The sequence below is a fragment of the Anolis carolinensis genome, chromosome X (genome assembly GCF_035594765.1).
Source record: "Anolis carolinensis isolate JA03-04 chromosome X, rAnoCar3.1.pri, whole genome shotgun sequence".
Lineage (NCBI taxonomy): Eukaryota > Metazoa > Chordata > Lepidosauria > Squamata > Dactyloidae > Anolis > Anolis carolinensis.
The window spans coordinates 9784267-9796583 of record NC_085847.1 but is presented as its reverse complement, the minus strand read 5'-3'; the positions used below and the strand labels follow the sequence as shown (position 1 = coordinate 9796583).

The following is a 12317-nucleotide window of genomic DNA, read 5'->3' as shown; positions in this document are numbered from 1 at the left end:
AGGCCTTCCATCTGCAAGCAAATCGTGTCAAGAAAGGCATTTTGACGGCGGTTGATTATCTCATGATTGGAATCTAAACGAGGCCCCCAAGTCCCCGGCAGGAAGAACGAGCACATTCTCGACATCTCAGCTGCTACCGTGTTGCTGGAGAACATCACTCTAGCTGGAATTTGTGCATACAATCCAGGTTGGGGGTGGGTTTGGAATGGCGCATATCCACATTTCGAACATTTATAATATTTTTTGCAATACAAACACACCAATGGAGCGGATCCTGGAGGTCAAAAACCAAAGAATTGTTCAGCCCTTTCCCCTGGGATCTTGACAGCATGTTGAGAATACGGAAACCACACTTTTGCAATGTAGTGCAAGCCACAAAGATAGACTGTCTGTCCCTGCTTCAATTCGGTGGAGCCCGTCCACCTTAAGATCCCGATCTTACTGAAATTCAGTATTTATTTATCGTGTCAGAAGCGAAGCAAGTGTACAAGTTGTAATGTATTTGAAAACACAAACAAAGTTTAAAAAAACAAAAACTTTGACCAGAAAAGTAGAAATACAAATAACCATAGCTTTAGTAAAGTACACAGTCGAGTACATGCTACTCTGATGTACAAGTTCTTACCTATCCCTTAAAATTGACCATGTCTACCTCGAAGCCCTGATCATGGATATTTGATTCCTGATGTAACTGTGTCCATTTTAATGTCATTGTTTTCATTCTGTTCCGATGACGTTGTTTTATTTGTTTACTATGTTTAAGTTGTTGAATGATGTTTCTGACAATTGAGTGTTTTTGTACACTTGTTGGAGGAAATGGAGTGGTAAATAAATATATTATTATTATTATTATTATCAACACAACGACGTTGTATGGCACAGCAAACAAGATAGATATGCTGGATTTCGTTTCGCAAAACCACAAGTCGAACACTTCCCAAGTGTCTAGGACTGTGTGATGTATTTTCTGATTATTATTATTATTATTATTATTATTATTATTATTATTATTATTATTTTCGTGTCAGGAGCGACTTGAGAAACTATATTGCAAATGTCATACCAGATGCCGAGATGTCAACAGTCATGATGGTTTCAGGATCAAATCAAACGTTAAATATATTATTATTATTATTATTATTATTATTATTATTATTATTATTATTATTATTTGACGTTTGATTTGATCCTCCTCCCAATCATCAATATGCCTGAAACCATCAGGACCATTGATATCTCAGTGTTTGGTATGACATTTGCGATGTAGTTATCTTGAAGATTTATTTATGGGACTACATAGGAGAAGGAAAAAAAAACAAATTAATAATAACAATAATAATAATAGTCCATGATGGTGCAGTGGGTTAAAGCCTTGTGACGTGAAGGTTGGGTTGCTGATCTGAAGGCTGCCAGGTTCGAATCCAACCTGGAGAGAGTGCGGATGAGCTCCCTCTATCAGCTCCAGCTCCATGCGGGGACATGAGAGAAGCCTCCCACAAGGATGATAAAACATTAAAACATCCGGGCAATGTTCCCTTGGCAACGTCCTTGCAGACGGCCAATTTTTTCACACAGGAAGTGACTTGCAGTTTCTCAAGTTGCTCCTGACATGATAATAATAATAATAATAATAATAATAATAATAATACTTATATATGGAACTACAGAGAAAGAAAACTCCAGCCAACACGCTAATCCGGCACAGCGAGAGCTCATGGACATTATTTACGAATTCTTCCCATGCTGGTTATCCATTGCAAAGGATACGGAGGGCACCTTGGTGTGATTTCCTATCGATGTCTGGCAATAATTCTGGGATGTGGCCTGCTCCACTTCTCTTCCCCAGGAGAAGGAATAATATCAATACATGAAGCACCCCCAGCCTATCATTTTTGGATTTATTTATGCATCAAAGGCGACGCTGCCAAGCTACACAGGAAATGCAAACAAGAGACCGGGCCCATCTGCCACCAGTTCTCCAAGTTCTGCCGTGCTTTGCTCAGGAAAGACACAATTTTGAAAAGAGACCCACTTCGGCTTAGTATTCTCCCTCTGTTCTCTGACGCCTCTCCAACTGGCATTAATTAATGAACTATTCCAAATTTACTTATTAATAATGATTGGAGTGCTTTGTAAACTCCAACCATTTTGCATGAATTAAAGAATGTGTAATGAAGTTTTAATGAAGCCACGTACACGGCTAATGTAGCATTTGCGTTTAGCATGCTGACGGCAGCGTTGGAGGCACCGGGCTCAGGAGGTGGTTTCAGGCACAGGAAAAGGTCTCTTTTCCATGCGTTCATGGCTGGAATCACAGGGTTGCTGTGAGTTTTCTGGGCTGTATGGCCATGTTCCAGAAGCTTTTGCCCACATCAGAGGTTGTGAGGTCAGTTGGAAACTAGGCAAGTGAGGTTTATTACTGAATGCAAGGCCATTCAATGCTAATCAAGCTGGCTAATTGCAACATTCCCACTTGCCTTCAACAGACAAGAGTTCTTTCTCCGACCCTTGGCTATATATATATATATATAATTTATAAATATATAATATATTGTATATACATATAATATTGCTAATAATATTATATTCTGTTTTGAAAGCTTTTAGGATCCAAGCAAGAGCTATTCTAGAGTAGCATGTTAATACCCAAGGTTATCGATTAATGTGACAAACCTACTGATATATTTGGCTGTTACGCTGTTGATTTAACCTTTAAAAAAAATCTTCTCTTCTGGTATCAGTCATGGATTGAGGTTCCGGGTTTTAGCCTGCCACTTTTGGACTCTTGCTTGCTGAGGTGTTCCTGCGAGTATCTCTGTGGATCTTAGGAAGCTGTTTCTTGATTTAAAGGCAGTGGTTCTCAACCTGTGGGTGCCCAGATGTTTTGGCCTTCAACTCCCAGAAATCCTAACAGCTGATAAACTGGCTGGGGTTTCTGGGAGTTGTAGACCAAAAACACCCAGGGACCCACAGATTGAGAAGCACTGCCTTAAATCAAGAAACAGCTTCCTACGATCTACAGAGATTCTCGCAGGACCACCTCAGCAAGCAAGAGTCCAAAAGTGGCAGGCTAAAACCCAAAACCTCAATCAGTGGCTGAGACCGGATGAGATGTCTTCACTATATGAGATACAGATACTGCTTCTATGACAGCCTCCTATTTTTGTTGTTGTTGTTTTTTGGAGGTATATGCCTATGAATGTCAGGTTTACCAGTCTTGACTCCCTACAAAGCGGTGCTTATGTGATCAAATTCACTCCGACAAAGGTGAAACTTTATTCTGCATTTTTATTACATTGAAATCCCTTCAAACATCATTGACCGTGTTTCAACATCATGATTCCGAAAAAGGAAAAAGTCCCAAACAAAGTGCAGCAAAAGCTCCTTGAACGCTGGACTCGTTCCCTTAGCATTCCTTTATCAAAAACATAATCATTGCGATGTTTTGGGCACACTTGTATCGGCTTATTTTGTTAGGTAAAAAGAAGTTTTTAAAAACGGAGACAGAGTCTTAAAAAACACAAAGAAAAAACATTTTAAATGCATTTCCCCTTGCCCCAAAGATTAAAAAAAAAAAGATTTGGCCACCAAACACAAAGCTCTTTGGGGCTTCTGAGAGATATAGTGTTGACGGATTCGAGAGAGTTCTCTGGACCTGACGGCGGCGGAATCTTCCATCTCACAAATGCTGCCTGCTCACTTTATTATTTTCTTTCCCAATAGTCAGGTTCAAAGATAGGCAGCCTGCAATTCTCCTTATGTTTTGACCTACAGCTGTGTTTTCATGGCCAGTTAGGAAGGAATCGGTGGCCCAAACCGGCCAGGTCGGGCTAATTGGTCCCATCAATCGAAAGACGACACCGGCGGATCCGGACAAAGGTCACAATCTTTCAAACCTAGCAGCCAAAGTCAAGTATTATTGAGAACAGCACGCCATGCTGTACTTGATAATTTTATAAAAAACAAAGAAGCATTCTCTTTCTTTTTCAGGGTTTTCAAACAGAACCAACACTCCCTAAAGCAAGTTGGTTGGAAATCCTTTAACTGGGTAAGATTCCTTACCAGAAACCATCTCCAATGTGGATTTTCCAGCCAAGCTCGCCAAGAGTTTCTGGAAAGAGTCAAGGAAACACCAAATTGCTGGACCCCAAACAGCTTGGAAAAGTTCCCTCTTTTGGACTACAAGATTCATAATCCTCCAAAGATTCTGGGGAGGATGTCGCCTCCGAAAATAACACTATGTATGTAGCACGATTTTTGTTCCTGGGTTATAAATTGTCAGAAATATTGAAAATTAACAGTGTATTTTTAATTACAAAAAGTGATGTACAGGCACTGAAAGAATTAAAATGAAGCAATAGCTAAGCAAAAACAGTAGGGTAATGTATGAGCAGTTGTGCCTGTGAGGTACTTGCTCCTCCTGTGTGAAGACTGCTTCAGTGTAAAGAGTGCTGCTGTGTTTGACTGCTCCAAGGAGAGAGCTGCTTCAGTTTGAAGATTGCTGTGTGTTCTTTATCTACTTTAGAGAGAAGCCCAGCCTGAAGGAAAGAAGCTGAAGCAAAGATAGAACAAGAAAGTAGAAAGAACGTTGTTTATGTTATGAAAACCTTGTTTTTGTAAATAGTACAAGCCTATTATTTTCCTACAAGAAAAGCCTCAGAAGGAAGATAACAATAGTCTGTATGTTTTTATTTTGACTGATACTGGCTACTGGTTCTGGGTCACACTGATGCTGCTAAATAAGCTACTCTGCTGTATACTTTTATGGTGAAAGTCTTTTGTTATTAAATCTATTTACCAAACAGCTGAGGAGGATGAAGAGGAGGAGGAAGAAGAGGATGAAGAGTCAAGTTGTAACCTGATGTAAAGATTTGTGCTCTCAACCAATTCAACCTACCGTATATACTCGAGTATAAGCCGACCCGAATATAAGCCGAGGCACCTAATTTTACCACAAAAACTGGGAAAACTTATTGACTCGAGTATAAGACGAGGGTGGGAAATGCAGCAGCTATGGGTCAAATTCAAAAATAAAAATAGATATTAATAAAATTGCATTATTTGAGGCATCAGTAGGTTAAATGTTTTTGAATATTTATATAAAACTGTAATTTAAGATAATAATAATTAGACTTTAATAAGATAAACTGTCCAACTCTGAATACCTATATACTCAAGGATAAGCCAACCTGAATAGAAGCCAGCCAGGACCCTCACTCGAGTATTAGCCAAGGGGAGCTTTTTCAGCCCTAAAAAGGGCTGAAAAACTAGGCTTATATTCGAGTATATACAGTACTTTGTGGCGGCCACAAAAACAAAGTTTCTGGAGGATAACAACTACTTTTAAAGCAAGTTCCGCACAATTAAACACGAACAACACTTTCAAACCAGGAACAGGTTTTTTTTCCTAATTTTGTTACATAGTGTAATTTTTATGGGCTCTGAGGCATTGTGGCTGATTGCCCATTTCCGACATTTCATGCACCTATCTCCTATGACTAAATACTGTGAGCAAAAAACAGTCGCTACTGCTCTAGGGAGGCATTTTCCTGCCATTTTCCAATGTTTCCATGATTTTAAAAAATCCCCAGAAGACTCAAACCTGATCTTAAAGAAGGATGGCCCTACCACCCAAGTGACACTCACCCCTTAATTTGAAAGATGCAGTTCAACACAGAAAACAGATCTTTCCTATACATTGTAAAAAAATGTCTGCACCCAGTGACCCGAAAGGAGGGAAAGTCAGCTCTTCTCGGCTGGAGGAAGAGCAATGTCGACGTGCCAAAATCCACAACACTGCACTCCTTCCTTAAAAAAAAGCCTTTCCACGAAGCACTTGGCAATAAAAACAGCATTTCCCTTTGTTCAAAGAAACACCGCCGCTTAAATAAGTTTCTTGTACATACAGCATCCATGTACAGATTATATACACAGTACAAAACCAGACGCACACGCTCACACCCACAGACATCGAAGGATGGGGAAAGGCAGGCTCCTTCAGAAGTTCTGGAGCTCGGGAATGTTTCGGTAGAGGTCCAGGGTCTCCGGGTTGGAGAAGATCCCTCGCTGAGCCACCTCCTTCCCAGCAATGACCTGCTTGACAGCCACTTCGACTTTCTTTCCATTTATTGTGTACTGAGAAGCAGAGGAGAAGACAATGGGGAAGAGTTAGCACAGACATGAAACCAGAAGATGGTGACTACCATTCATGGACTGAGGAGGAATACAATGTTCACTCATACCTGCACATTCTTTCCGAGGGAGAAAAAGAGGGTGAACAGTAGCTAGAGGCCCCAATCAACTCTGCCATATAAAATCGAAATTATCTGCTTTGAACAGTGTAGATCCATCCATACTCCTGGGTTCTGAATCAGAAAGACCTGCGTTCAAATGCCATCCTTGCCACAGAGCAAGAAGGATACATACTGAATGGATGTCACCAAGTTTCCCGAGGTGGCTCTGCGCATGCGTAGTTTGTAATTTTTGGTTTTGGAGGTTTTTCTGTAATTTGGACCTGATTTTATAGGATTTTTTGATGGAAAGACATAGATTGGATGACTATGTCTTTTGTGGCCAAATCTGGTGTGATTTGGTCCAGTTGTTTTGTTGTTTACTCCATGGGAATTATGCACATTACATTTTTTATATATATAGATTGGTATCCTGTAGGAAATCTCCAGTCCCAAAGGTGATGAGGAAAAGTGGCTGACTTTCATTACATGTCAATGCTCCTGGTAATTTCGGTTGCCTTTTTCTGCCCTCGCCCCAGATATATGGAACACTTTTGAGTGATGGGACACCCGCTGCTAACGTATTCCACAACACTGAGGTTCCAGCTCAGTTTCCCTTTTTTCTGCATTGTGACACTCTTCCTTCCCACTGAGAGGTTATTTGCAAGCCACACCTGGAATCTGGGCTGCTGACAGGCCCCTGCGCTTCAAAGCTGCGGGAAAGGTGACAGGTAAATTGTTTCCAAGCAACTAAAATACACCTAAATATAGCTGCAGGCATTGTGGCCGAAAGGAAAAAAGGAACGGAGGGTGGCGGGTCGGGGGAAGAGAACCCAAAGAAGAACTGAATATAAGCTGATTGCTTTCATGTCAGCACATTTGTACCAGAAACACAATCAGAGTTTAGTTTGGAACGTGAGCTAATGAATGATCTAAACTCGGATTCTTCCGTTACCTGCTGCTCTGTGCCATTCTCTTTGCTCTCAGCATTTCGGTTTATGGAGCTATTTGAAGCTCATCTATCAGGGTTTGGACAAAAACAGAGATCAGGGCCCATCATTGCGGCATTTATAAGAGTACATTTTCTTGGCAGTGGGCAGTATGCTAGCATGCCCATAGTTGAAAGCCACAGTTGGACATGATGGAAGGTTTCCTGGCAAACAACACAAGGCCACCTAGAACATTGGGATTGCTAGATGCCAGTTGATCATTATAAATAATAATAATAATAATAATAATAATAATAATAATAATAATAATAATAATAATAGAGAGTGAGTTAACTCATGGTTCCCACTGGGATTGCTAGATGCCAGTTGATGATTATAAATACTAATAATAATAATAATAAGAAGAAGAAGAAGAAGAAGAAGAAGAAGAAGAAGTGCAGGTGGTCCCGGTGGTGATGGGCACATTGGGTGCTGTGCCAAAAGATCTCAGCCGGCATTTGGAAACAATAGACATTGACAAAATTACGATCTGCCAGCTGCAAAAGGCCACCCTGCTGGGATCTGCACGCATCATCCGAAAATACATCACACAGTCCTAGACACTTGGGAAGTGTTCAACTTGTGATTTTGTGATATGAATCCAGCATATCTATCTTGTTTGCTGTGTCATAATAAAATAATAATAATAAAGGAGAGTGAGTTAACTCATGGCTCACATTGGGATTGCTAGATGCCAGTTGATTATTATTATTATTATTATTATTAATAAATAATACAGGAGAGTGAGTTAACTCATGGCTCCCATTGGGATTGCTAGATGCCAGTTTATGATTATAAATAAATAAATAATAATAATAATACAGAAGAGTGAGTTAACTCATGGCTCCCATTGGAACTGCTAGATACCATTTGGTTATGAGATCTGAGGACAATTGTTTTTTTGGAGGAAGTCATCTGACTTGATCCATACTTAAGAGTATGGGGATCGAGGCAGCTTTGATCAAGAAGCTATTTTATATTGATCGCCAGCACCCAAGGATTCTCCACTGTTATATTTTTAACCCAAGGCATAGATATAGACAAAGGACATTTATTATTTTAAAGAAAGAGAAAAGCAAAGGTGCATTCAGGAAGGAAAGCCGCACACACACGTTGCTAAGTGACACAGACAAACTATTTATAAGGCTCCCCCAACCTACTTTTTTCAAGGAAAAAAAAACGAGGCTTAAATTTCCAGGCATGTGTGGGCTTTGAAGAGAGATGACAACGGCTCCTTAATTACTATTCCAAAATGACAATGGGAAAAAAATGCAGCAACAGGAAAGAAGAAAAAGATGTCCTGACATACCGGGATGCCTTCCGTTTCTAAAATGAGGCTGGGCACGTGCCGGGCCGAGAGCGCAATCCGGATGGCTTCTCGGATGCGTTTCACCAAATCTGGACTGCACTCCTGGTTGGTGGCCATTTTGAGGAAAAGAATGACCCTTTCTTCGCCGTCTTTGTTGTACTGCGGGACGCAGAGGCTGTCCGACACCTCCTCAAAAGCTTCAACTGAAAAAAGAAGAAAAAAGAAAGTACTACTTTAGATGTAGGAGTCCCACAAAGCCCTGGACAGGAAACAGCAGAAGTTCCCCATAAACCAAACCACAGTTGGGAAAATCTGGCCGATAGTATTAAAAAACTGTAAAATCAGGACAGTAAAAAAAATCAGAAAACGGAATTTCAGACAGGAATCAGAGCCAGCTAACACCTCCCAACAAAGGATTACCCCAGGCAGGAAGCAGCCAGGCTTTGAAGCTGTAAGGCCATTCAACAATAATCAAGGTGGCCAATGGCAACATTCACACTTGCCTCCAACAGACCAGTGTTTTATTCTACAGGTGTATAAACCACGCTTGCCTAGTTTCCAACAGAAAACCTCAGACAACCTTTGAGGATGTCTGCCATAGAGGTGGGCGAATAGAGAGAATGCTTCTGGAACATGGCCAGACAGCCTGAAAAACTCACAGCAACCAAGCAAATAATATTTATTATTAGCATTATTATATCATTAGCATTATTATTAGCATTATTATTACTATTATTGTTAGCATTGTTGTTATTGTTGTTGTTGTTGTTGTTGTTGTTATTAGCTGTTAAAGATTTATATACTTTTGAGGCATGGTGTGTATGTGTAAAATCTCATTATGCTCCCAACCAGAAAAGACCCATAGATATTAATGGGATTTATTATTCACCATTGATGTAAGTCTCACTGATCTCAATAATCTGGGCCAGGATTAAAGTGATTTAGCCTCAAATTTACATACAAACCCACCCTTTTGAAAAGCATCAAACAGCCCTTCAGACAAAGCTCTTTGGGATCCTAGAAAGATGCACTTAAATCACTTTGAATATATATTTATATTGTTTGAATAACTGAATAAGTATAACCATTAGCTGGAAAGTGGGAAGTCATTTGTCTTTCCCCCTTTTATTTGTTATTTTCGTGTATTGTGGGCACTTTAGTAGAGCCTAGCAAGGTAGTTTGTAGTTGTACCGTTAGTTTATGTTAATTATATTTTGTAGTTTTGTTTTATATGTTGTTTTATAGTACGTATTCTCCAAATTGGTTTTCACACAGTTATTGTAAAAGGGTTTTAATCTACTTTAATATATATGTGTGTGCGTGTGTATGATATATTGTATTATGCATCATTTGGGAGGTCTGGTGGGCAGAAAAGAAATTAACAATTGGTATTAAGATGCGAGACGATTACTCACTGCCGTGGATGCATTTGCATTTCAGAAAAGTTGTTTAATACCCACAGAAATTAATCCCTGGTCACGTATGTCGTGCAAAATCCAGATTTCTTAAGGTTGCATTTCGCAAATTTCCTCTCCTCGCCAATCCCAAAAAGACGCCACATAACAGAGAGAAGGTTTCAAGGAAAAGGAGGCGGCAGAACAACAGGGCTTGAGAAGGAAAGGCCACTAAAGTTCAATTGCAGCCCACACAAGGAAGAGAAAATTACAGCCCAACAATGCTCCGATTCACTCCGTCCCCGTTTTCGACCCCACGGCGCCTTCCCTCCCTTCCTTAATGTTGGCTCCTCCGGCAACTTCATGGGCGTGTGCTGACAACCTCTTTGTGCCCAAGCAAAAATGATGGCAGCCGAGATCAGTCAAAGGGATCCATTAAGGAGGCTTCGCTCCAGACAAGCAGGGCCTGTGTCTTGGCTCTCGCTTCGAAAGAGAGCGCCAAGTCACCAGGGCCGAGGGATTGCTCACGCCAGATGGTTCTAGACAATCCTCGCCATGCACGCTTCGTCCCACAAATGCCACGTCCCTCCGTCCGTGGAAGACGGGGACCGGCAAGGCATCCCCAAGGTGACGATTTCATCCTGCAAGGCTTTCTTTCAAAAGCTTCACAAAATATCCCAAGTGCTTTTGGAACCATCCTTGGAAGCATTGAGGTGTTTTATTTCCCCCCACCCCAAAATAATACATTTAGATGGAGAAAAGAATAAAGCACACATTAGGTAAAGGTAAAGGTTTTCCGCTGATGTTAAGTCATTAAGTCCCCTTGGGGAGATAGGGAGGAATACAAATAAAGTTTTATTATATATTATTATTATTATTATTATTATTATTATTATTATTATTATTATTAATATTAGAAACACAACAAGATGAGTCCACAGCAGACACTCTGCTGGCTGTTGTATTGGATGATGATGATGATGATTATTATTATTATTATTATTATTATTATTATTTGAAACACAACAAGATGAGTCCACAGCAGACACTCTGCTGGCTGTTGTATTGGATGATGATGATTATTATTATTATTTTTTTTATTTTTATTTATTTATTTATTTATTTATTTGAAACACAACAAGATGAGTCCACAGCAGACACTCTGCTGGCTGTTGTATTGGATGATGATGATGATTATTATTATTATTATTATTATTTGAAACACAACAAGATGAGTCCACAGCAGACACTCTGCTGGCTGTTGTATTGGATGATGATGATGATTATTATTATTATTATTATTATTATTATTATTATTTGAAACACAACAAGATGAGTCCACAGCAGACACTCTGCTGGCTGTTGTATTGGATGATGATGATTATTATTATTATTATTATTATTATTATTAGAAACACAACCAGATGAGTCCACAGCAGACACTCTGCTGGCTGTTGTATTGGATGATGATGATGATGATTATTATTATTATTATTTGAAACACAACAAGATGAGTCCACAGCAGACACTTGGCTGGCTGTTGCATTGGTTTATTAACTCTACAGTATAGATAATTTTCCTGCTTCTGATAAACTGGGTGAAAATTAGAACTCAGGGATGGGAAGAAGGGGGAGATAAAATGTAAATGACCTACCGATATTATAGATCTCCGAACTGCCAAACCTGACTCCACTTGGATTCAAGGTGCCATCGCTGGAGAAGCCCAAGAGGAGGGAAAAAATCATTTAGTCAAGATTTGCAAAACCAGACACAACTCATCTTGATTCTCAGGCAGCCAGCTGAGTTAAAATATGCAACAGAGAAACAATCCCTAGGCTAGGATTTAACCATCTTACAAGAGACTGTTCTTCCATAACAACGCCGTACGGCAAAGAACCACGTTTTCCAAAGGTTTAAACAAGAAAAGACGAAGAAAAAAGAACAGAGTCTATATGAGCTGTAAATCTAAATAGCTTCAACTGCTGTGGTTTCTATACCCAAGGCAATCTCAGAAAAGTAGTTTAACAGGAGGATTAAAGACATTTTCTAACGGCTCAGTACAACCCTGGAGGGAGCAGGAAGAGCCATCTTAAGCAAATACAGGTAGAACTAGTCGAAATAGTAAGTGAAGAAGTGGCACTAAAGATGACAGTATCGTGCAAGTTCTTGCCTCTAAACTTTCAACAATTGGTGTGCCAGCCAACAATAGGGAACAAAGGGTAAACACAAAAAATGAGGGTTGAATGAAAAGTAATGCCTCCACTTTCGTAACTCCTCAACAGATGGCAGTCCTGGTCTGCGGCAGGTCCTGGCTTGTTCAGTAGACTCTCCTCTACAGTTAGTTCCATTTGGCGGGAAGCCTTAGCATTGAATGGTTGTGTTGTTAAAGTGTGAA

At 40.0% G+C, this 12317-nt stretch overlaps 1 protein-coding gene across 1 annotated transcript in view; it reads right to left on the bottom strand.

The window, feature by feature from the left end:
* Positions 1 to 3268: 3268 nt before the first annotated feature.
* aacs (acetoacetyl-CoA synthetase) overlaps positions 3269 to 12317 on the bottom strand; it is a 30606-nt gene continuing 21557 nt past the window's right edge. Inside the window, exons 16-18 of the mRNA XM_003222734.4 lie at positions 11577 to 11635; positions 8529 to 8731; positions 3269 to 6135 (exon numbers count right to left, since the gene is read on the bottom strand). Of these exons, the coding sequence (XP_003222782.1) occupies positions 5998 to 6135; positions 8529 to 8731; positions 11577 to 11635 (400 nt within the window). The 3' untranslated portion in view covers positions 3269 to 5997. The remainder of the gene's footprint in view (positions 6136 to 8528; positions 8732 to 11576; positions 11636 to 12317) is intronic.